At 55.3% G+C, this 24,296-nt stretch overlaps 6 protein-coding genes and 2 pseudogenes across 14 annotated transcripts in view; 6 read left to right on the top strand and 2 right to left on the bottom strand.

Moving 5' to 3' along the window:
• Window positions 1-9,800, top strand: part of MHCY15 (major histocompatibility complex Y, class I heavy chain 15) — a 295,994-nt gene extending 286,194 nt beyond the window's left edge. The window contains exons 1-7 of one of the 4 annotated variants that reach the window (XM_046901429.1): window positions 6,316-7,040; window positions 7,167-7,427; window positions 7,683-7,958; window positions 8,054-8,326; window positions 8,411-8,512; window positions 8,582-8,617; window positions 8,776-9,800. In XM_046901429.1, the coding sequence (XP_046757385.1) occupies window positions 6,719-7,040; window positions 7,167-7,427; window positions 7,683-7,958; window positions 8,054-8,326; window positions 8,411-8,512; window positions 8,582-8,617; window positions 8,776-8,819 (1,314 nt within the window). In that variant the 5' untranslated portion in view covers window positions 6,316-6,718 and the 3' untranslated portion in view covers window positions 8,820-9,800. 4 annotated transcript variants of the gene reach the window in all.
• LOC121106942 (C-type lectin domain family 2 member I-like) overlaps window positions 1-24,296 on the bottom strand; it is a 94,747-nt gene that overhangs the window by 28,219 nt on the left and 42,232 nt on the right. The gene's annotated exons all lie outside the window — the stretch shown is intronic.
• Window positions 340-2,375, top strand: YLEC9 (c-type lectin like 9, MHCY region). 2 transcript variants are annotated; one of them, XM_046901427.1, is made up of 7 exons: window positions 340-365; window positions 575-702; window positions 796-950; window positions 1,036-1,140; window positions 1,430-1,611; window positions 1,877-1,983; window positions 2,207-2,375. In XM_046901427.1, the coding sequence occupies exons 1-7, from the start codon at window positions 363-365 to the stop codon at window positions 2,346-2,348; spliced, it is 822 nt and encodes a 273-aa protein (XP_046757383.1). In that variant the 5' UTR covers window positions 340-362; the 3' UTR covers window positions 2,349-2,375. The 2 variants fall into 2 exon arrangements, with proteins under 2 accessions (XP_046757383.1, NP_001384395.1); NM_001397466.1 differs by having other exon boundaries at window positions 572-702.
• On the top strand, window positions 3,296-5,372 carry YLEC8 (c-type lectin like 8, MHCY region). Of its 5 annotated transcripts, none has more exons than XM_025155935.3 (7): window positions 3,296-3,334; window positions 3,580-3,661; window positions 3,755-3,909; window positions 3,995-4,105; window positions 4,395-4,576; window positions 4,832-4,938; window positions 5,162-5,372. In XM_025155935.3, exons 3-7 carry the CDS (start codon window positions 3,825-3,827, stop codon window positions 5,301-5,303), a joined length of 627 nt encoding a protein of 208 aa, XP_025011703.2. In that variant the 5' UTR covers window positions 3,296-3,334; window positions 3,580-3,661; window positions 3,755-3,824; the 3' UTR covers window positions 5,304-5,372. The 5 variants fall into 5 exon arrangements, with proteins under 5 accessions (XP_025011703.2, XP_025011702.2, NP_001380653.2 ...); XM_025155934.3 differs by having other exon boundaries at window positions 3,534-3,661; NM_001393724.2 differs by having other exon boundaries at window positions 3,531-3,661.
• On the bottom strand, window positions 10,291-10,890 carry LOC121106431 (class I histocompatibility antigen, F10 alpha chain-like). Its single transcript, XM_040648882.2, has 2 exons — window positions 10,583-10,890; window positions 10,291-10,456 (listed from the first exon to the last, which is right to left on the bottom strand). Exons 1-2 carry the CDS (start codon window positions 10,800-10,802, stop codon window positions 10,335-10,337), a joined length of 342 nt encoding a protein of 113 aa, XP_040504816.1. The 5' UTR covers window positions 10,803-10,890; the 3' UTR covers window positions 10,291-10,334.
• MHCY16P (major histocompatibility complex Y, class I heavy chain 16 pseudogene) lies at window positions 10,335-10,646 on the top strand (annotated as a pseudogene).
• Window positions 21,171-21,571, top strand: MHCY2B8P (major histocompatibility complex Y, class II beta 8 pseudogene; annotated as a pseudogene).
• LENG9L7 (leukocyte receptor cluster member 9 like 7, MHCY region) lies at window positions 21,999-24,048 on the top strand. The gene has a single exon (NM_001393762.2). It carries the CDS (start codon window positions 22,157-22,159, stop codon window positions 22,847-22,849), a length of 693 nt encoding a protein of 230 aa, NP_001380691.2. The 5' UTR covers window positions 21,999-22,156; the 3' UTR covers window positions 22,850-24,048.

The raw sequence follows: 24,296 nt of genomic DNA, 5'->3' as shown, positions 1-24,296 counted from the left end.
AGGGAGCAAAGGGCTTCACCGTGGTGCTGGGCATAAAAGACGGAACGCTGCTTTCTGTGTGTGCTGCTGTATGCGGGACAGCCGGCATTGCAGTGGTGAATAAAACCTGCTTTGATCAGAGATAGTGTCTGGATCAATTCCTTGGGTATAACCAACAGGTGCGGGTTCTCCTTTCCCCCCATGATGGCTCAGAGCCAAGCACAGCTGTGTGGGTTGGGCTCTGTACTGCAAAGGACCTCCCACCAACTGTGTGAACCAAACAAAATGAACTTTGAAAGATGTAGCATGTCCACAGGAATGCTCTGTAGGCGTGGTTTGGCTTCCCCAGACAGATCCTCTGCCTGCACACGCTGCTCAGCTGAATGGTACCAACACCATCTTTGGCTTCTCGCATGTCTTCACATGTCAAACTGCACTGAACTCCTTCCTGCTTCTCTTGCTCCTCCATCTTGCCTTATTTCCACTTTCCACTCCCCTTTCTCTCTCCTTTTTCTCCCACCTTTCTAATCCTCCCGAGCCCCTCCTTCAGTCCTTTCTTCTATCCCCCCCATCCTAACTGTCCACCCCACAGCAGTCTGTGCAAACACCAATACTGAAGCACAAGGTTTCCACGCCTGCAGAAGGAGAACGACTGAACCATTCGTCAGAGCACAAAGCAGCACCAGAACCCCCAGCACACCAGAGGAGAAGGATCCCAACAAGGTAAGGCTGGGGATGGGGAACAAAAGAGCGGACTGGGTGGAAAAAAGGGAAACATAAAGAGGAAAACCACTTCTACGAACATCTGCCCTCCAGTTCTGACCCCCAGCTCCCAGAAGAGGATGTGCAGATATCGCTGCTGGAGTCCAATACTTCCACACCCGCTATGGGAGAAGGAGACCAACAGGAAACATTTTTAGAGCACCAAGCAGCACCGGAGCCTCTTGGGCAGAGTGGAGGACTCCAATGGGGTAATGGTGGGGACTGAGCAGGAAGGAGAGCATGGGGGAGAACAGGAGTAGAAGGATGTGCCCCCACCCGCTCGCTGCTTCCCAGGTTCCTGGTGCCATGGGATGGGAAGAAGGACATCCTGTGTGCAGCTCACTGCCGTGCATGCAGCGCTGGGAGCACTCATCCTCGTGCTGGTGGTGATATTGACCGGTGAGTGCCACCAAGCGTCCCCACGGTGAGAGGATGCCTCGGGTTTGGGTACAGAGCAGGGATTTGGGGTTTCCAGCACATGGATGCGCTCCCCAAGCACAGCCTTGCTCCCACGTGCTATGGGGCAGCCACGTGGTGCCCTACACCATGCTCTGCTCAACTTTTCTAACCGCCCCCGGGCTGCACTGTGACGTGCTGTGGCCTCATCTCCCACCGCGGTCGGAGGGAGGTGAGAGAAATGCAGATGTCCTGCTCCTTGCCCCACATTTGTTCAATTCCTCATTTTCAGTGTGTTGGCGGGCCCCCATCCCACCTTTCCCAGGCTTTGCCCACGTGTGCCCCAACGCTTGGGTCGGATTCCAGGGGAAATGCTGTTATTTTTTGAAGGGGGAGAATGATTGGAACAGCAGCAGGGAGCACTGCAGTGCCCACGGAGCTTCCCTGGCCACCATAGGCAGTGCGGAGGAGATGGTGAGATGGGGACACGAGCCCAAAGCTCTGGGGAAGGCTCCAGGCTGGGGAGGGACAGCAGCACATTACTGCCCCCCACCCCTCCCGCATCCATCTGGGGGATGTCCTGAGATGTGCACCTCCGGGGGCAGCTCTTGTGCCATGGAAGCACAAACAAGCTTCGTCCATGCAGCAGAAGGCAGCGCCTTGCAGCCTGCTGGAGCCTGAGATGTGGGTGGGACAGATGCTAAAACCTCCTGACATTCAACACTCTCTTCCTTTAAAGGATTTCATGATGCGCTTCCAGGGCCCGGCAAACTGTTGGATCGGGCTGCACAGGGAAGAAGAGGACGCCCTGTGGACATGGAGCAATGTCACAGCCTTCACCAACTGGTCAGTCTGTCTGTCCAGCTGTCCCAGCTATGACTACCCACAGGCTCTCTTTGGGATGGGGACCTTCTCCTGGTGCCACAGCCATGGTTTCACATAGGCTGCTTGGCTCAGGCTTGGTGCTCCACCATGAGCCCTTTCTGCCCTTCCTTCCCCAGGAGAGGCAGCCCCAGCTTTTCTCAGTGCATCGGGGCAGCTTTCCCATTCTCCTCCCTCTTGGGCACAGGTTTGAGCTGCGAGGTGGAGGCCGATGTGCGTACCTGAACGGGGACAGGATCAGCTCATCCCTGTGCCACCTACACAAGCACTGGGTCTGCAGCAGAGCTGACCACTACGTCCTCTGGAAGCAAAAGGCGCACCCACAATGAGAGACCCCACCACCGTGTCAGGACATGGTCAGCCATGTGACAGGTAGGTCGTGTTTTTGCAGTGGAAATTTCCAGTATTTCTGAAGGTATTGTAGTTGCTTTTCACAGAAAAAGCTGCTGAACAGAGTAAAGTTGAGACTGGGGCATTCCGATCTGGGTAGAATTGGCACAGGCACCAGGTAAGGAAATTCTATAGGGTAGGGGAGAGCCAAGCACAGGACAGAAGGAGTGTGCAGATTGTTGAAAATGTTGTCCTCCTATCTCCTTAAAAAGTACAGAAAATACCCAAAGACAATGGGTTGCTAACAGACGTTGTATGGAAACATAATGGAGCAACAGCTTCGGACCATTGTGAGCCTGAGATGCTCAACCAATGAGTGCCAGGAGAGGCTTTGCCTGTGTCGGACCCAGGGGAGATAACGGAGTGGATTTCACTGATCAGGTGCGCAATTTCTGCCTTGGCAGTAGGGGGCGTGCGCCCGTTGTTGCAATCATGGACAAACTGCTCTTCACAGAGATCTCGGCCTGATTCGAAATTGTAGACCTGGAGCGTGTTTCTCACAAAGCTGCAAACATCAGCCCGAGCTCCAAGGTGGGCGAGGAGGGCCCAGGGAGCAAAGGGCTTCACCGTGGTGCTGGGCATAAGAGACATAACACTGCTTTCTGTGTGTGCTGCTGCATGCAGGACAGCCGGCATTGCAGTGGTGAGTAAAACTGGCTTTGATCAGAGATAGTGTCCTGATCAACTACTTGTTTATCACCAACGGATGTGGGTTCTGCTCTCCTCCTGTAACTGCTCAGAGCCGAGCACAGCTGTGTGAGCTGGGCTCTGTACTGCGAAGGACCTCCCACCAACCGTCTGAACCAACCGCTGCTGTTTCCAGCAGGAAATTAGAAAGATGCAGCATGACCACAGGACCGTTATGTCAGCGTGGTTTGGCTTCCCCAGACAGATCCTCTGCCTGCACACGCTGTTCAGCTGAATGGTACCAACACCATCTTTGGCTTCTCACGTCTTCACATTTCACACTGCACTGAACTCCTTCCTGCTCCTCTCTCTTTCCTTCTTTCCTTCTTTCCACTCCCCTTTCTCTCTCCTTTTTCTCCCCCCTTTCTAATCCTCCCGAGCCCTTCCTTCAGTCCTTTCTTCTATCCCCCCCATCCTAACTGTCCACCCCACAGCAGTCTGTGCAAATACCAATACTGAAGCACAAGGTTTCCACGCCTGCAGAGGGAGAACGACTGAACCATTTCTCAGAGCACAAAGCAGCACCAGAACCCACAGCACACCAGAGGAGAAGGATCCCAACAAGGTAAGGCTGGGGATGGGGAGCAAAAGATTGGAATGGGAGGAAAAAAGGGAAACAAAAAAAGGAAAACCACTTCTACGAACATCTGCCCTCCAGTTCTGACCCCCAGCTCCCAGAAGAGGATGTACAGATATTGCTGCTGGAGTCCAATACTTCCACACCCGCTATGGGAGAAGGAGACCAACAGGAAACATTTTCAGAGCACCAAGCAGCACCAGAGCCCCTTGGGCAGAGTGGAGGACACCAATGGGGTAATGGTGGGGACTGAGCAGGAAGGAGAGCATGGGGGGGAACAGGAGTAGAAGGATGTGCCCCCACCCGCTCGCTGCTTCCCAGGTTCCTGGTGCCATGGGATGGGAAGAAGGAGATCCTGTGTGCAGCTCATTGCCGTGCATGCAGCGCTGGGAGCACTCATCCTCATGCTGGTGGTGCTGGTGATATCGACCGGTGAGTGCCACCAAGCGTCCCCACGGTGAGAGGGTGCCTCAGGTTTGGGTACAGAGCAGGGAATTGGGGTTTCCAGCACATGGATGCGCTCCCCAAGCACAGCCCTGCTCCCACGTGCTCTGGGGCAGCCACGTGGTGCCCTAGACCACGCTCTGCTCAACTTTTCTAACCGCCCCCGGGCTGCACTGTGACGTGCTGCGGCCTCATCTCCCACCACGGTTGGAGGGAGGTGAGAGAAATGCAGATGTCCTGCTCCTTGCCCCACATTTGTTCAATTCCTCATTTTCAGTGTGTCGGCGGGCCCCCATCCCACCTTTCTCAGCCTTTGGCCACGCATGCCCCAACGCCTGGGTCGGATTCCAGGGGAAATGCTATTATTTTTCGAAGGAGGAGAATGATTGGAACAGCAGCAGGGAGCACTGCAGTGCCCACGGAGCTTCCCTGGCCACCATAGGCAGTGCGGAGGAGATGGTGAGATGGGGACATGAGCCCAAAGCTCTGGGGAAGGCACCAGGCTGGGGAGACGTTACTGCCCCCCACCCCTCCCGCATCCATCTGGGGGACGTCCCGAGATGTGCACCTCCGGGGGCAGCTCTTGTGCCATGGAAGCCCAAACAAGCTTCTTCCATGCAGCAGAACGCAGCACCTTGCAGCCTGCTGGAGCCTGAGATGTGGGTGGGACAGATGCTAAAACCTCCTGACATTCAACACTCTCTTCCTTTAAAGGATTTCATGATGCGCTTCCAGGGCCCGGCAAACTGTTGGATCGGGCTGCACAGGGAAGAAGAGGACGCCCAGTGGACATGGAGCGATGGCACAGCCTTCACCAACTGGTCAGTCTGTCTGTCCAGCTGTCCAGGCCATGACTTCCCACAGGCTCTCTTTGGGATGGGGACCTTCTCCTGGTGCCACAGCCGTGGTTTACCGTGGCCCGCCAGGCTCAGGCTTGGTGCTCCACCATGAGCCCTTTCTGTCCTTCCTTCCCCAGGAGAGGCAGCCCCAGCTTTTCTCAGCAGACTGGGGCACCTTTCCCATTCTCCTCCCTCTTGGGCACAGGTTTGAGCTGCGAGGTGGAGGCCGATGTGCGTACCTGAACGGGGACAGGATCAGCTCATCCCTGTGCCACCTACACAAGCACTGGGTCTGCAGCAGAGCTGACCACTACGTCCTCTGGAAGCAAAAGGTGCACCCACAATGAGACATCCCATCACCACCAACCTTGTGCCAGTGCTGCTGTTGTATTACAGTGTATTATCTTGCAGCCCGATGTCGTTTCTAGTCAATTACTTTGTTTCTCCTCGGACCGTTGCTGCCGTGTTGTTTTTGGGCCCATCTCGCTATCCTTTTCCCTGTTCCCCTTTTCTGGGGTGCAGATCTGTGGGTCCCTCTGCCCCGCTACTCACGGAACCGGGCCGAACCAGCCCATAAACCACTGACATTGTGGATGAGGTGCTACGAGATGAGGCTGAGGAGCTCAGCGGTGGTGATGGTGATAGGAGGACTGTTGGAGGGGATGATCCTGTAGGTCCTTTCCAGCCCTGTGCCTCTATGATTCTGTCATCATTCTGAGCCACTCTCTGTCCGGGCCATATTGTTTCAGTCACTCTCTGTCCTCATTTTCCTCTCACAGACATGTTCCGTTTGCACACCTGGGCTGGAGATGATTGCCTTTCAGCAGCTGCTGAACAGTGCTGCACAGAGATGAGGGAGTTTCAGTTTTCAGTTTCTCAATGTCCCACCGGGGGGGGGGGAAGGAAGGGGAGCTGGAGGTTGGCACCAGGAGGTGGGGGATGGGGGGTGACAGAACTGGCACCACAGACCCAACACAGCCACTGAGTGTATCAATACTGCTATTTCTCTTCTACTTTTCTTAGTAAACACAGCCTGTCTCAGCACACGAGTTCTTTCCTCTTTCCTGATTCTCTCCTTGTCCCAGTGGGAGGGGGCAGCGACTCGCAGCTTTCTGGTGCTGAGCTGCCACCAGATGGATCACAGCCCCCAACACTCAGCACGTGGGGCTGGAAGGGTGGAGGCAACACCAGATCTCACCACAGATCCTTAAAGCAATGCATTATTGGTAGAACAGCTCAGTACCCGCCGGTCACAGCGTTGATCTCCTTCCCTAATTCTTTCCAGGGCTGTTTGTTCCTTCCTCCCTTGCAAAGCATTTTTCCCTCCGAGTAGCCATGTTGGTTACCACCTCTGGGTTCAGCCTGGGCTCCTTTCTGCTGTCACCGCTTTGTACACTGCACATGCTCACATCACAGCGACCACAGGTTTGTTTGCTGCTGGTGCTCAGCAGCACCGTCCTTCTCGCCCTTCAGGAACCACACAGCAGAAGCACTTCACACGGTGAGCACTCTGTTGCACATGGCCTAAAACAGCTGTTCAAGTTTTGAATCTATTCATAGAATCGTAGAATCATAGAAAGGCCTGGGTTGAAAAGGACCACAGTGTAGATCGAGTTTCAACCCCCCCGCTGTGTGCAGGGTCGCCAACCACCAGACCAGGCTTTCCAGAGCTACATGCAGCCTGGCCCTGAATGCCTCCAGGGATGGGGCATCCACAGCCTCCTTGGGCAACCTGTTCCAGTGTGTACAGGTAGCTGCTAAAATGGGGGGAAAAACAACAACAACAACAACTACTGGGTACAGTGTCCGGAGTTCGGCAGACTGCCCAGACTGTAATCTCATCTATGAAGGTCACACACTAGCAATGCCTTGCAGTCTGGCAGTCTCCGGCTTAAAGGAGGCACCAATGGGGACGCGGGGCGGGGCCTGGGGTGTCCGCGGACTTGAGCGGTGCGGTACGGTGCAGAGAGGTGCGGTGCCGTGCCGTGCCGTGCGGTGCCATGCCATGCTGTGCCATGCCATGGGTCCGTGCAAGGCGGTGTTGCTGGGGCTGCTGCTGGGCGCCCTGGGTGCGGCGGCGTGCGGTGAGTGCTGCGGGATCGGGCTGCCCCCGGCACCGGGACCCACGGCTCCTCGCTCCCCGACGCCGGGGCTGCGTCCGCGGGACCCCCACCCGCGGCTCACCGCTCTGACGCCGTCTGTCCCCGCAGGGTCGCACTCCCTGCGCTACTTCAAGACCAGGATGACGGATCCCGGCCCCGGGATGCCGCAGTTCGTGATCGTCGGGTACGTAGATGGCGAACTCCTCTGGAACTACAACAGCCTGTGCCGGACGGTGCGGCCCATCATGGGCTGGCTGCCGCAGGAGGACCAGGAGCACTGGGATGCAGAGACCAAGAAGGCCCGGGACGTTGAGCTGGATTTCTACGAGTTCCTGGGCAGGCTGCAGGTGCACTACAATAAAAGTGGAGGTGAGTGCGGCGGCAGCTGCGTTGTGATGGGGCTGGGATGGTGACTCCGTGCAGTGAGGGATCCATGAGGCGTCCGCCAACCCCACTGAAGTCTGGCCTTGCCCCACACCCGGCTGTGCTGGGCTGTCCATGTGTGGTGGCACTGTCCCTGGGTTCCTCCGATCCTGAGCCCACCCACCCCATCCCAGCCACACAGCACTCGTGGTGCCCCACAGCCCATGAAGCCCCTCACCCCCCACCCCTGCTGTGCCTCAGGGTCTCACACACTGCAGAAGATGATCGGCTGTGACATCCTGGAGGACGGCAGCATCCGAGGGTACGTTCAGTATGCATTTGATGGGAGGGACTTCCTCGCCTTTGATATGGACAAGATGACGTTCACCGCAGCCGATGCGGTGGCAGAAATCAGCAAGAGGAGATGGGAGGAGGAAGGGATATATACTGAGGGATGCAAGCATGAGCTGGGGACCATCTGCGTCCAGAACTTGAGGAGATACCTGGAGCACGGAAAGGCAGTGCTGAAAAGGAGAGGTGAGGATGGGAGGGGGACGTGGGGCTGGGCTGGGTGTGGGGCAGGGGCTCAGTGTGTGGAGCTCAGCCTGGCCCACAACGTCACCCATCTGCAGAACGGCCTGAGGTGCGCGTGTGGGGGAAGGAGGCCAACGGGATCCTGACTTTGTCCTGCCGCGCTTATGGCTTCTACCCACGGCCCATTGCCATCAGCTGGATGAAGGACGGCATGGTCCGGGACCAGGAGACCCACTGGGGGGGCATTGTGCCCAACAGTGATGGCACCTACCACGCCTCGGCGGCCATTGATGTGCTGCCGGAGGATGGGGACAAGTACCGGTGCCGTGTGGAGCACGCCAGCCTGCCCCAGCCTGGCCTCTTCTCATGGGGTGAGCCTGGCAGCATGGGGTACGTGGGGTTGGGGGGTTTGGGGGCCACCCATTCCTTTACTGACAAAGCCACTCTACCCCCAGAGCCTCAGCCCAACCTGATCCCTGTTGTGGCCGGGGTGGTCGTCACCACTGTGGCTGTAATTGCTTCTGTCATTGGATTGGTGGTGTGGAAGAGCAAGTCTGGTAAAGGCCCTGACCTCCTTAGGATCGGCCCTGACATGAGCCCAATGCAGACTCTTATTCTGTCTGCAGGGAAGGAGAAGAAGAAGAGTTACGAAGCAGCGGCAGGTGAGTGCCAAGGGCAGAACTGTCCCCCGCCAGTGCTTGGGGTCAGGGCACTCTGGGGCCCCTTGTTGCTTTTGGGGTCACAGAGCTGGTGGTGGCATGATGGTCCATGCCCCACAGCGAGCACAGAGCCAGGACTCACGGCTCTCCCTTCCTTGCAGGCCACGATAGAGAATCCAGCGTCTCAGCCATGGTTATAGTGTGAAACCGGGGCTCAGGAGGAGTCCCTGCGGTTGGAGCGGTCCCGGTTCCCTGTGCTTCCCCGTTGGGCCCACAGCTGGGGCAATACTGGGCCCACCCTCCCTGGAGAACCCCCAGGGTGGTGAGTCGGGACGGGGACGTGGTCCCATATGACACCACCTCTTCTCACCCGCACAGGAAGTGAACTTCCCTTCTGAGTGCTGTGTTACTTCAGCCAGCCCTGCATGCATGTGATTGGAGTGTGTGGGTGTGTGTATCTCCGCTTGCTCAACTTCCTGCATCTCCTTGGGCTGACGCAGTGTGTGCTCCCCTGCTCACACACTGTTTCCAACAGTTAGCACATGGGTTCTGCCCTGTGCTAGGCTCTCTCCTACCATGTATGATTATCTTACCTGGTGCCTGTGCCAATTGTACCCAGGTCAGAATGCCCCAGTCTCAACTTTGTTCAGCAGCTTTCTTTGTGAAAAGCAGCTCTCAGCGCTGTGCTCATTGTAGTCAGCCATTAGCTTCAAAACCGTGTTGGGCAGCTCATGCCTTGGAAGGGTGCTGCTGACCAGGCTTTGAGCCAAGCTGGCATGGTATGGTAATTTTGCCATTGGTATTCCACATCATAGCATCATGGACAGCCCGGGTAATTACAGGGTTAATTGTCCGGTTCCGTGTACTGACAACCTTCCAGATACCTGCTTCTCGAAAGAGAAGAAGAACTGTGTATCCCAGAGGACCTCACGGTCAGAGAGGGAAGATACGGCACTGAAATCACGGGATTTGAGTGGCGTGATCAGGCTCACACTCTCTCTCTGACAGCCACGCAGAGTGCTGGGTGTGCTTCCGAGCTGTGCGCCTTCATTCAAGCAGAGCTTTCGGTTTTGGAAACTTTATCTTATTTTACCTGATTTATTACCCGCACTTTCAATTTGATTGTATTATATTGTGTTATCTTGCATTCCAATATCACGTTTAGTAAAATAAGTTTTCCACCTTAGATTGTTGCCACTGCTCTGTTCTTTTTCCCTCTCTGAGCCCAGCTCCCGTTCCCCTGCCCCTGTCCCTTTTCCCTTCCCATTTTTGGGTGCCAGGGGGCCCACGGGCCCACTGCCGCCCCGTCACGGGCATAGACTGATCTAGATTGAGCTAGATAACTCCGTGACAGCTTTTGGTGGAGAATGCGGGCAATCTGAAGCTTTTAACGCTAACAGAGAAAAGAAAGGATTTCTTCAAGCCGGAGACTGCCAGACTGCAAGGCAGTGCTAGTGTGACCTTCATAGATGAGATTATGGTCTGGGCAGTCTGCCGAACTCCGGACACTGTACCCAGTAGTTGTTGTTGTTGTTGTTTTTCCCCCCATTTTAGCAGCTACCTGTACACACTGGAACAGGTTGCCCAAGGAGGCTGTGGATGCCCCATCCCTGGAGGCATTCAGGGCCAGGCTGCATGTGGCTCTGGAAAGCCTGGTCTGCTGGTTGGCGACCGTGCACACAGCGGGGGGGTTGAAACTCGAGCTACACTGTGGTCCTTTTCAACCCAGGCTGTTGTAGTTCCAGAGGAGTTCGCCATCTACGTACCCGACGATCACGAACTGCGGCATCCCGGGGCCGGGATCCGTCATCCTGGTCTTGAAGTAGCGCAGGGAGTGCGACCCTGCGGGGACAGACGGCGTCAGAGCGGTGAGCCGCGGGTGGGGGTCCCGCGGACGCAGCCCCGGCGTCGGGGAGCGAGGAGCCGTGGGTCCCGGTGCCGGGGGCAGCCCGATCCCGCAGCACTCACCGCACGCCGCCGCACCCAGGGCGCCCAGCAGCAGCCCCAGCAACACCGCCTTGCACGGACCCATGGCATGGCACAGCATGGCATGGCACTGCACGGCACGGCACGGCACCGCACCTCTCTGCACCGTACCGCACCGCTCAAGTCCGCGGACACCCCAGGCCCCGCCCCGCGTCCCCATTGGTGCCTCCTTTAAGCCGGAGACTGCCAGACTGCAAGGCATTGCTAGTGTGTGACCTTCATAGATGAGATTACAGTCTGGGCAGTCTGCCGAACTCCGGACACTGTACCCAGTAGTTGTTGTTGTTGTTGTTTTCCCCCCCATTTTAGCAGCTACCAGCTATGAGTCTGCTCTTTATTGCAGGAGCGTAGTATAAGGGATTAAGGACAATCATGATCTTGGGAAATTATTGGCCTATAATTAACATCATGATTTTGTGCTGTGGAATTGTGTTCATATATAACCAAATAAGGGCCCTGATGGAGACACCTGCCTGGTACCTTTATGCAATGTGGTATCATTTTAAGTTTGACACTTTCAAACCAGTTTCCAGGCTTTCTTCTCAGTTTCTCACGTGTTTTTTCAACTGCCGAGCTGGAGCTCATACTCTTGTGCATGTTATCAATCTCCTTGAATGTTTTCTTCTCCATTTGTGTTATGTGGAAGAAGTCTCCTCCAAAACCAGAGAATGCTGACTGGCAGGGAATATGGAGAGGTTTAGGAGAAATCTTAGAAGCGTGGGGACCCACAATGTCATGGCACTCCACTCTTGAACACCTGTGGGATCCCAGGAAACGAAGCCAGTATTTGAGTCAGGGATGGTGTGGCTCAGATAGATCGAAGGAGGTACGGCTTATTTGGGGCTTGGCTTGTGCTTACCGTGCTCTATGTAATACTCTTCTTGAGAGAGAGAGAGTTTCCAAGCAGAGGTTGAAGCCAAAGGGGGAAATCTCCAAGTCAAATCTGATCAGTCACAGGAGACACCAGTAGCAGTGTCAGCTGCCCCTGTGGAAGGCAAGAAATGGAAGTGGGTGTCCACGCGTCTGGAATGGAAAAAAGAAGCAGCAGCAGCGGAGGAGGAGGTAGAGGAAGATCCAGGCCAGGGGGCCTCCTCAGAGCCACGAAAGGCAAAAGCAAAAACCAAGAGACACGGAGAGGCGAGTGATGAAGAGGAAGTCTCTATTTCTGTATGCCGACCTCTGAAGATGACTGAAATCCAAGGCTCAAGGAAAGAGTTTATACGGCATCCGAACAAAACCCTTGTCACCTGGTTTCTTCACTGTTGGGACGGCGGGGCCAGTAGCTTGTCTCTGGATGGTAATGAAGCCCGCCAACTCGGAGGCATTGCCAAAGACTCATCTATTGACAGAGGGATTAGTAGATGTTTGGATGGAGCCACCACCCTCTGGGAACGAATGTTAGTAGCCGTCAGGGAAAGGCATCCCATCAGAGACAGTCCCACACCAGCAGCAACGTTTGACAGATACGAGGACCAATAGAGAAGGCCCCCAGTTTTGGAATTAATTTTTACACTTCAAAACGATGAACAAAATCTACCCCCAACGCACGCTTCCATTTCAGCCATCTCAGAATGAGCAAACAGACTGGATGAAGTACAAGAGCAAGTGTCTCTGTTGATTAATTGTGACGAACCCGTAGTAGTATCAGAAACGTTTGATGAAGATCAGGATAAGCAAAGGGGCCTAATGAAAGAACTGATCAAGCTAATGAAAATCCACTTAATTAAAGGGGATGGACCCTTCTCCTCACCTGCATCATCAAAAATCTCAGCTACTGAAGGCAAATTCTTTCCTGCTCAAATGAGGAACATTGTAGGATTGCATTGCGTATTGCCTTGTGGCGTCACCTCAGTGACCACAGAGAAGACATGAGGAAGTGGCATGACCACACTACTCCTGTACTGCGAGCACGGGTCAGAGAATTACAGAACTAATCAACCAGCGGTGTAGTTGCTCCAGTTACCACAGGTAATGAATAGAGGGGCCCTGCCCTCAGTCAGGGAGGGAGAGGGATAACAGAGTTTATTGGACTGCGCGGATCGGATGGCCTGGTACATCAGAACCACAGAAATATAAGGCCCTGGTGGATACCGGTGCACAGTCCACACCAATGCTCTCGAGTCACGAAGGACAGAATCAATCCGTATTTCTGGAGTGACTGGGGGCTCTCAAGAACTGACTGTGTTGGAGGCCGAAATAAGCCTCACTGGTAAAGGCTGGCAAAAACACCCTATTGTGACTGGCCCAGGGGCTCCATGCACGCTGGGTATCGATTCCCTCAGAAGGGGGCATTTCAAGGATCCCAAGGGGTATCGATGGGCCTTTGGAATAGCTGCTGTAGATACAGACAACATTCAGCAGCTGTCTGTTTTGCCTGGCCTGTCAGAAGATCCTTCTGTTGTGGGGTTGCTGCGAGTAAAAGAGCAGCAGGTACCGATTGCCACAAAAGCAGTGCACAGACGGCAGCACTGCACCAACAGGGACTCCTTGCTCCCCATTCATAAGTTGATTTGTTAGCTAGAGAGTCAAGGACTGATCAGCAGAACCCATTCACCTTTTAACAGCCCCATATGGCCAGTGCGTAAAGCCAGTGGAGAACGGAGGCTGACAGTAGACTACCGTGGCCTGAATGAAGTCGCACCCCCACTGTGTGCTGCTGTGCCGGACATGTTAGAACTGCAATATGAACTGGAGTCAAAAGCAGCCAAGTGGTATATGCCACCAGTGACATTGCTAATGCCTTCTTTTCCATTCCTCTGGCCACAGAATGCAGGCCGCAATTTGCCTTCAGCTGGAGGGGCGCTCAGTCTACTTGGAACCGTTTGCCCCAGGGGTGGAAACACAGCCCAACCATTTGCCATGGGTTAATCCAAACTGTACTGGAACAGTCAGTGCTCCTGAGCACCTGCAGTACATTGATGGCATTGTTGTGTGGGGCGATACAGCAGAGAACGTTTTTTGAGAAAGGAGAGCAAATAAGCCAGACCCTTCTGCAAGCTGGTTTTGCTATCAAGCGAAGCAAAGTGAAAGGACCTGCCCAGGAGAGTCGGTTCCTACGTAGAAAGTGTCAAGATGGGCGCCGTCACATCCCAGCAGATGTGATGGACAAAATCACTGCTGTGTCTCCGCCCATTAGTAAGAAAGAGACACAATCTTTTCTGGGTGTGGTGGGCTTTTGGAGAATGCGCGTTCCAAAGTATAGCCTGTAGGAGAGTGGCTCAGGGAGCAAGGAGTTGTGAGCTTGAGTGCTATGTGCACAACCCAGGCTGTGAGACCTTGAAGCTGTCAAAGCAGGAAGACTAACTGAGGCTTCAGTTAAGATAAGGGGGTAGCTAGCCTGGGAAGAGATCAAGACAGTGGAATGCGAAGAACAGTGAAAAATACCGTGTGATGATGAATGCTGTACCAATAGCTAGCAAGCAAGGCGCGTGATTTCTGTGTGCTAACCAATTATAACATGCCGTGTGTACCCTGTATTTCTGTATAAGTATGAGCTGATTCGGGCAATAAAGGATTAGAGGAGTTTCCACCAGTACTTCTGTGAAGACGCGTGGATTCATTCAGGCCGCCTTCCTTGAAGTGGCGCCCGAACAGGGACCCGGGAAAGCCGCACAAGTTGCCACAGCGGTTCGACGTGGAGGCAGCGGGATGCTCGAGAGTTGCCACAGTGGTTTGACACGGAAGGCAACGAGAGCGGGGAAGGATGCAGCGGGTAAGCTCCATGCCGAGAAGGCGGCAGCTCAGAGCGTTGTGTGCCAGACACACGTCGAATTAGACCTGCGGTGGGGTGAGTGCCGTGTGCCGGGATGGGCGGCCACTCGGGTAGGAAGATTGCGCAGCTTCCTCCTCCGCCACTTGCTGCTAGCATGGATGTGGAATTTGCCGCAGCACTGACACTGCTTCTCAGTATCCTCGCTAAGCGAGGGGAGACAGTGAAGGACAAAGACCTAGCTAAGCTAGTAACGTGGGCTCAGAACAGGGGTTCTTGAAGGCTCCTCCGCTCATTTTCATAGTGGAAGAAGTTGCGAAATTGGGGACTCTATGTGGGACGGAGTCCTTCAGGGCAAGACGAAGGATGCTCCAGCCCTCGGTTCTACCTGGCGAATCGTGATTAATAGGCTTAAGACTATGAGGGTGGAGGCAAAAGTGGCTGCTGCTGCTACTCCTGCGGCAGTTCCAGCTTCAGCTACCACCAGCGTGTCCGCACAGGAGAGAGACCCTACCAGTGCTCTGAGTGTGAGAAGAGCTTCAAAACCTCTTCCTACCTGATTGTCCACCAGCGAATCCACACAGGAGAGAGACCCTACCAGTGCTGTGAGTGTGGGAAGAGCTTTAGCGGCAGTTCTAAACTCAACTCCCACAAGCACATCCACAGAGGAGACAGTCCACAATAGTGCCCCGAGTTGGTGCGGAGCTTCACTTTCAGTTCCTGCCTCCTTAGCTACCCGCACACCCTCGCAGGAGACAGAGCCTGCGAGTGCCCCAGAGAGCGTACTCCTTCCCCTGACGGGTGGTGCGGTGCAGCCGGCAGGGAGCGCTCCCTGGAAACAAGATGTGTTCCAGCGTGTGTTAACTGGGAGCTACGCTGTGAGCCCAGCAGGGAAGGGTGCGTGTGGCTGAGAGCAGGGAAATACAAACCCCGTCCGTGTTTGGGTACCCGACCTCGGTTGCAGGACAGCTCCAACCCCTCCTGTTCGCTTCCTTACTCTGGTTATCACTGATGAAAATTCCCTTTTGGAGAATTGCTGTTTGGTGGCATCTCACTGCTGCTTCCAAGTCAAGTTACAACAGCTGTAACACAGGGTGCTGGTCACTTTTTAAGAGCCATCTCTTAAGAGCACCGGAGAAGGCATTTTCAAACAGTTGGGAGTCAGGAAGCAGGGCCGAAGTCCAGCTCATCTGAGCAGCTTTTCTTCCTGAGTTTAGGTGGAAAGGAATGTGAATAGGCACTAGCAGCCAGATCAGGCCACATGGGGGAGCTACAGAAATGCTGTCTGCCATCATGAGGGGAGCTATCAAAACTCAGTTGGATCTGAAGCTGGGCAGCAGTGTGGGAGACAATGGAAGGGCTTCTTCGTGTGACCAGCAAAAGGAGGACCATGGATGATTTTGCTTCCCTACTGGAAGAGGTTGATCACCTCATAAACTGGGACATAGAACAAGCAGAGTCACACAGTGCACTATTTTTTCACGTCTGTCTTGAACACTGGAGATGGGTGGTGGGACACCTGGAGCTCTGGGTTCAGGCCCACGACTGCACTGATGATAAACTCCCAGTGGGCTGTGGACGTGGGTGGGATTTGCTGCTCCAGTTGCATGCGTGTAGATCTGTGGCCCATGGTGTTTATCCAGTCATCCTGGGAATTGCAAGATGTCCCAGCTGACTGGAAGCTGGAAACAGGTGAGTTTCCAGGCAGGACAAGAAGGAAGACCTTGTCAATTCCAGGCCTGCCAGTCTCCCTTTGGTGCCTGGCAAAATCACAGAGGAGGTCATTGTGAGAGTTACTGAAAAACGCTTCAAAGACAGCACAGTCGTTGTCGTCAGTACAGGTTAGGGCTGACTTTCTGGAAAGGAGCTTTGAGGAGAAGGACCTGGATGTGGTGGTGGTCAGCAGGTTGGCCATGAGCCAGCAGCGTGCCCTCGTGGCCAAGGGAATCCTGGGGTGCATTAAATGAGTGTGACCATCAGACTGAGGAAGGTGATCCTCCCCTTCTGCTCTGCCCTGGTGAGGCCACATCTGGACCACTGTGTTCAGTTCTGGGCTCCTCAGCACATGACAGGCAGGGAACTGCCGGAGAGAGACTAACAGGGGTCTGCAGAGGTGATTGAGGCCGGGAGGAACCCCGCTGTGAGGAAGAAGAGCAACAGGTTTGGGGGAATCAGACATTTCCTGGAGTGGTGAGCATGGGGTGCCCTGATACACTGTGAGATGTGGTCAGTGTGGCCATAGCCATCAGCACACCCTCCACTGCCCCATTCATTGCTCACCTTCTGTACTGCGCAGGGAGTAGAAGAGCCGCAGTGCCAGGCAGATGAGCCCCAACACCGAGACCTCCCCGCCCATCAGCAGCTTTGTCTGAGTTTCAGCTGGGATTGAACTGTTTTCTTGAGTGTGTCTGGCATGATGTTATGTTTTGGTTCCAGGAGGAAAACAATGTTGCTAACACACTGATGTTTGTAGGTGCTGCTCAACAGAGCTGTCCAGAGCCAAGGCCATTTGCAGCAATGGAGCCATGCTGCTGGGAGGGAAGAGAACTAGGACAGCTGACTGAAAGTAGCCATAGGGATATTCCGTGGCATATGAGATCAAGCAGAAGGAGTTCTGAATGGGGTGGGAGTTCATTTTGCTCAGTCCCGCTGCTTGGGGGCTAGCTGGGTGTTGTTCTGGGAGTAGTGAGCAATTGCTTGTGCATCGCTTGTTTTATACATTTGTTGTAATTATTATCCTTTTCTCTGTCTTAGTAAATAGTTTTCTCTCAACCCTCCAGTTCGACTTTGTTTTGTTTGTTATTCTTTCCCCCATCACACTGGGAATAGGGGAGAGTGAGCAAAGAGCTGTGTGGTGCTGATCCACCTGCCAGGTTAAACCACCATGGGAGGGTCCCTTGGGAGTCATTCCTGAAGGGTAAAGGTGTCCAGGAAGGCTGGACACATCTCCAGAAGGAATTCTTAAAGGTTGAGGAAGGGGCCATGCCAGTGCACCACAGGATGAGCCAGTGGAGAAGGAGAGCGTTGTGGCTGATGAGGGAACTTTTGCCGAGACTCTGGGAGAAAAAGAGAGTTTATGTCCCGAGGAAGAAGGGAAGGGCAACTCAGAGCATGGGATCAGGCTTTTCCAGCATGGGTTCATGAAAGGGAGGTCCTGCTTGACCAACCTGATCTCCTGCTGTGATCGAGTGACCTGCCTGGTGGATTATGGAAAGGCTGTTGTCATTGCCTTCCTTGACTTCAGCAAAGCCTTTGACAATGTCTCCCACTGTATTCCCTTGGAGAAGCTGGCATCCTGAGGTTTGCACAGGTACACTCTTTGCTGGGTAAAGAACTGTCTGAATGGCCAGGCCCAGAGAGTGGTGGTGAAAGGAGATAAATGCAGCTGGTGACCGGTCACCACTGGTGTGCCTCAGGGGTCAGTATTGGGTCCTGCCCTGTTTAATGTCTCTATTGACGATCTGGATGAGGGCATTGGGTGCATCATCAGAAAGTTTACAGATGACACCAAGTTAGGGGCAAGTGTCAACCTGCCTGAGGGTAGGAAGGCCCTGCAGAGGGACCTGGACAGACTGTCCAATGGGCTGGGGCCATCGGGCTGAAGTTCACAAAGACCAAGTGCCAGGTCCTGCACTCTGGACACAACCCCAGGCATTGCTACAGGCTGGGGGCAGAGAGGCTGGAAAGCTGAGCAGAGGAAACAAACCTGGGGGTTTGTCAATGATTTACGGGCTGGTTCGGCCCAGTTTGGTGCTTGCAGACCCAGGCCCCGGGAAAAGGGAAAGGGAGATATGGAAAAGGGGAGGGAGAACGCCTTCCTCTCATGCTGAGGCAGACGAGACATCAAGCCAGGCCAAGCAGAAGAGAAAGAAGGGAATGTCTCATGATGTGCAAACAGTTTTATCTTTACCTCTGAACAGCAAATGGAAACAGAATAGCACAAAGTCCGCTGGGGTATGTAGAATGTAGTTCTTCCCTTCTGAGAAGAGGACACCCAGATCTATCCAGGATCCATGGAACTGGAGCATTAACTCTTTAACTCCCGGTGTAGTACATGATGTTGTGATGTGGAATACCGATGACCAAAAATCATAAAACCGTGAGGGGGCTTTGGTCTGTAGGCAGCTGAACGTGGGCCAGCAGTGTGCCCAGGAGGACAAAAGGCCTATGGCATCCTGGCTTGTATCAGCAATAGTGCAGCCAGCAGGAGCAGGAGGTGATCGTCCCTCTGTACTCAGCACTGCTGAGGCCGCACCTCAAGTGCTGTGTTCAGTGTTGGGCCGCTCACAACAGGAAGGATGCTGAGGGCCTGGAATGGGTCCAGAGAAGGGCAATGGAGCCGTGAGGTCTGTAGTGTAAATCTTATGGAGAGCAGCTGAGGGAACGGGAAGTGTTGAGTGAGGAGAAGAAGAGAATGAGGGGAGACCTCATTGCTGTCTGCAACTCCCTGAAAGGAAGTTGTGGTGAGGTGGGATTTGGCCTCTTCTCTTGGGAGATAAGAAGTGGTGAAGTCACCGTGTCTGGAGATGTTTAAGGAAAGGATAGATGTAGTATTTGGTGACGTGTTTTGGTGGGGGATTGCCCTAGACCTTAGAGCATCTTTTCCAACATTAATGATTCTATGAACTCCATTGCCTCACCTTGCTGGGCTGTCCTTCCAACAAATGTCAGCATTCCAATCGTGAGAGCTGTCCCACCAGACACGTCAGAGAAGAAAAGGCAGCTGAGGTGCAGGTATCTCTAGAGGAGATCCCTGCTTGTTCCAAGCTGCAGGGTGAGGCCTGAAGTGGAGCTCTGCTTTTGGGGGTCACCAGGGACCAGGGTGCCTCCTCGCTGTTGTCTACGGTTGCAATAGTATTGTTAAACCACCCATCTACCTCTGTCCAATACCACAAGGCCTTTTAACTGCTTTTTGCAGCTCAGCTGCCTGTCGTAAGAGATGATCCACCTTGTGCAGCTACTTGCCTTATCATTAGGAGGAGGTTCGAGGCAGTGGGTGGAATGGACTGCCTGAACCAAAATCTCCTCTTTTTACCAGTTCTGTCTGTGTGTATGCAGACATGTCTGGGCATTTCCCTGGATGGGCACTGGATCTGGCCCTCATGTGAGTGCTCGCCACCAGAGTGTCAGAGATGAAGACATCCGTCACTTCTGGCTCTGCCCACACTAGTGAGATCACTATGAAGGGAAGACTGGGGGACTCAAGTGTCTCTCCACAACTACCCTCTGGCCATCCCATAGCCTCCTCTTTGTCACTCAATCAAACCCCATCTCCCCCCATATTATCTCCATGGTTCCCAACGGTCACCTCGTGGTAACTCAGTAGTCACCTTGTGATCCCTTCTTGCACTTCAGAGCCCCAGCTGCTCCTGCTTACCTGCGAGAGCACTGAGACTATGGTGTGAGCCTTGGGCCTGACCATGGCCATGGCCGGCATCGTCACAGGCACCGTCCTCATTGTCAAGGTGATGCAGATGAATGGTGCCCGTAGCCAGAGGAGCCCGCTATGATGAGGAGGCAGCATCCCATGTGCCCCACGTCCCCATCCTGACCCACACATCCCCTTCTGTGGGACCTGTCCTTGGGGTGCTTGGTCAGAGGAAAGGTGCTTGGGGACAGCCCGACCCCAGTGCTGACCCGTGCCACGGTGGCATTTGTGGCCCTGCGCTTGGAGGTCTGGGAGGTCCATGAGGGCAACCAGAGGTGACCATAGGGTGATCAAAAGGGGCCACGGGGAGAACGTGAAGTGATCACAGTGGGACCTCAGGATGGGGGAACATGGGGTCAGAATGGGGTGACATAGAGGTGATTATGGAGGTATCTTGGGATAACCACAGTGCGACCATTGTGTGACCATGAAGTTACTATGAAGGAACTATGGGGAAAACGTGGGGTGACCCTGAAAGGACTATGAGCAGAATATTGGGTGACCACGAATTGACCATGCGGTGACATATGGATGACCATGGAGTGACCACAGATGAAGAAGGATGGGAAGAGCCTGGAGAGTGGTACAGGAAGCAACTGAGCGTATCCCTCAGACAACTGGCAGGGAGCAGAGACCAGTGGGGCTGGGCGGTATCACATGTCTCCAGGCAGAGCTCTGCCCCACAGGGCTCCCTCTGACGCTTGCCCCCCATCAAATACAGGGGAGGGGAGAGAAACGCAATGCAATGCAATGCAGTGCAATGCAATGCAATGCAATCCAATGCAATGCAATGCAATGCAGTGCGATGCAACGCAATGCAATGAGGTGTTATGGTGTGAGTGGAGGTGAGTGGAGTGGAGACGGGTTGAATGAAAGGGAATGGAATGAAATGAAATGAAGTGGAATCGAATGGATTGAAGTGGAATAGAAAGGAATGGAGGGGGAGGGAAGGGATGGGATGGGAGAGGAGTGATTCCTGAGGCACTGCAATGGGCTGCCCAGAGAGGTGGTGGAGTCACCGACCCTGCTGGTGTTTAAAGAGCGTTTGGACGTTGTGTTAAGGGACATGGTTTAGAGGGAACCATTGATGAAGGGCGAATGGTTGGACTGGATGATCCTGGGGGTCTTTTAAACCTTAGCGATTCTATGATTCTATGATTCTATGATTCTATGATCAGCTGAGCCCAGTCTGCAGTGTTTTCCCCATTCAGCTCCACTCCTGCACCTGCCTCAGAGCCAGAGAGTGGGGTAATAAAGGGGTGACCATGGCGTGAGTATGGTGAAATCTTGAGTAACCACTGGATGACCATGGCAATGTCATGGAGGGACCACGGGGCCATCCGTGGGGCTCAGGCAGTGCGTGGAGCCCTGTGAGCGACACAGCTGTTCCCAGGCAGAGCAGCAGCATCGAGCATTCCTCAGAGCAGACAGACAGACAGATGCCACGCAGCATAGCACTGTGATGGCAGGGCTGATTGAGGTACCCGCAATGGAGATCTGCAGGTACTGTGTGTATCTGCCTGGAGATGGGTGATGCCACCCAGCCCAGGCACTCACTGCTCCAGAGCAGCGGCGCGGGCGGCCCGCACCCTTCGTCCTCCTCTGGCAGCAGCCATGGGGAGCGGCCATGTCCTGGTGGCCGGGGCCGTGCTGGTGGCACTGGTGGTGCTGGGAGCACGACTGACCACTGGCACACAGCCCTCAGGTGAGCTCGGAGTCATGGTGTGGGGCTGGCACTGGGAGGGCAGGGGATGGAAGGGCGAAAGGAAGGAAGGAAGAGCAAGGAAGGAAGGGGGGGAAGGAAGCAGAGAGGGAGGATGGAAGGAGTTAAGGAAGGAAGGAAGGAAGAAAGGAGGGAAGGAAGGAAGGAAAGGAGGAGGGAAGGAACGAAACATAACTAAAAATGAGATATTGGCAGTGGGCCCGGTGCACTGTAAAAAATTTGAGATGAAAAGGGCAATAAATGGTGCAGAGGAGCCATCGTGGGGTGAGTGAGATGTGTATCAATGTGTTAATATATGCATAACTAAAATAAGACTGCATAACCAGACGCCCATAGGCACCAATGCAGCTCTTTAGCCACGCCCCCTGGGTCGTCTTATTGGTTAAACCACTCCCCCGCCCTTGGCCACGCCCTCAAACATTCCTGACCACGCCCCCTTCGCTTGAGCCACGCCCCACCATTCGCCTGCCCTAATCCAGCCACGCCCGTCGCCTCTAGCCACGCCCCCTTCCATGCCGTGGCCACGCCCCCCTTTTCGTCCTGGCCCCGCCCCCCGTCGCTCTTTGCCCGCCCCGCGCCCGGTGCCGCTCCCGCACCCACGGAACGGACCCGCACCGCGGTCCCTCGGATCCGGACCCAGTTCCGGCCCCCGGACTCACGGGCCCGCTGCCACACCCGGACCCGCACCGCGGGCCCATGGACCCGGACCCGCGTCCCGGAGCCCCGCAGTCGGAACCGGAACCGCGCTCCGGACTCGCGGAACCAGACCCGAACCCCGGCCCGAAGCCGCGGCTCGGAGCTGCGGGCGCGGGCCCCGGATCCGTGGAAGCGGACTCCGAGCCGAATCGCGGTCCCGAGGACCCGGACCCGGACCCGGACCCGGATCAGCGGCCCGGCCCCGCGGAAGCGGTTCCGGCCCCGGCGCCCGCCCCGTGCCGTTGGTTCCTGGAGGGCCGCTGCCGTTTCGGGCCGCGCTGCCGCCATCCGCACCCGGGGCAGAGTCCGAGCGCCGTCCCGGAACCGAAACCGGAACCGAACCGGGAGGAACCGGGAGCGGCGGGGAAGAAGCCGCCGCTGCGCCGCGCCGCCGCCGTCGTCAGCCGCCTCCGCTGGGACCCACGAGTGGACCCCGAGGCCGCCACCGTGGAGTACCGCGACCGCTTCGTGGGCGTCGTGGAGCGGCCGCTGCCGGAGTTCTTCACGGGGCCGCTGTGCGACGCGGGGCCCGCGGACCTGGCGGTGCCCGAACACCGCATCGTGCGCATCCGTTACCGTGGGTGCTGCGTGTGGGACCGGGAGAACCGCATCGATCGCGTGTTCGGGTCGGGGGGGGGGATGGGGACCATGCGGGAGGTGCTGGAGGAGCTGGGGGAGGGCTGTGGGGAGTGAGTGGAGGGGGTGGGACGAACCCGCAGAGCGCCGTCGGGGGCCCTTCTGTACCCTGAAGGTGATAGTGAGGTCCCCTCCGCACTGGGGATGTGGGCATGCGGACACTTGGAGCCCTTGGCTGCTGTGACGTGGGCACAAGGGTCCCTTGTGTACCTCGCAGAAGGTGACACTGAGGTCCCTGTGCCCGTGGGGACGTGGATCCCAAGTGAGGTGGCGCTGTGGATGTGGCTAAAAGGACATGGGGGGCGCTTCTGTACCCCAGAAATGGCACCAAAATCCCCTTGGCACTGGGACGAGGACTACGTGGGGGTGTGGACGTTGGGTCGTCTTGGCCGTGGGGTCATGGAGATGGGGGATGTGGACATGAGGGGCCCTTCTGTACCCTAAAACTGGGTTAGCACTGTGACAACACTATGGGAATGTGAAGGCCTCACCCCATTCTGTAGTCCCGTGGTGACAGTGAGATCCTCTCAGCACTGGGGATGTGGGGGAACCTTCTGTGCCGCGAAGATGTGGAGATGGACACTTGGACCCCAGAAGTGACAATGATGTCCCTTTGGCATCGGGGATGTGGACATAGGGGGCCCTTCTAATGCACCGAAAGTGACACTGGGGACCCCTCAGCACTGAGGATAGGGGCACCTGGACAAGGCCTCCAGGGTCCTTTTGTCAGAGGGATGAGGATGCATGGGGCATCCTTTCTGTACCCCGAAGAGAGTGACAGTGAGGTCTCCTTGCCTCCGGAGAACAACGATATGGGGACATAACACCTGGACCCATTCTGTCCCCCAGTGGTGACACAGAGGTCCCCTTTGCATTGGGGCCGTGGACACATAGGTCCCCTGGCTGTAGGGATGTGGGGGTCCCTTCTGTACCCCAACGGTGATGCCGAAGCCCCCTGAGCACTGGGACAACACTATAGGAACATGGACACAGGGTCCCCTCTGTCCTTGGGGGTACATTCAGTACCCAAGAAATGGCCCCCAAATCCCTTTGGTGCTGGGGACGAAGACATGGATACATGGACACTGGGGCCTCTTGGCCATGGGGTTATGGACATGGGGGTCCCTTCTGTACCCCAACATCCAGCACTGAAGAGGACCCCTCACCAAAGCAATTGTGAATAGGTGATCCCAGCGTCGCATGGGATTTTGTTTCCTCATTGTTCTGTCCCAAATAAAGGGAGAATTGGTTAAAAAGCGTCTGTGTGGGTGGGGGCAGTGTGGGGAGCGGGGCCTCCTTCCCAGGAGGGAAAGGTAAAGCAATGGGAGAAGTGCTGAATATGGCAAAGTCGGTGTATGGTGGGAGAAGTGGGGTGCAATGAAGGGCAGGAAATGTGGACGGAATAGAAGAAAAGCAGAGAAGAGGATCTAATAGAGAAGATGTGATGGCACAAAGATGACTTTCCTAAATAGGATCAGTTCCTGCAGATTTATTGGGGTGAGAC

The sequence above is a fragment of the Gallus gallus genome, chromosome 16, assembly GCF_016699485.2.
Source record: "Gallus gallus isolate bGalGal1 chromosome 16, bGalGal1.mat.broiler.GRCg7b, whole genome shotgun sequence".
Classification (NCBI taxonomy): Eukaryota; Metazoa; Chordata; class Aves; order Galliformes; family Phasianidae; genus Gallus; species Gallus gallus.
This window is presented reverse-complemented; position numbering and strand designations above follow the sequence as displayed.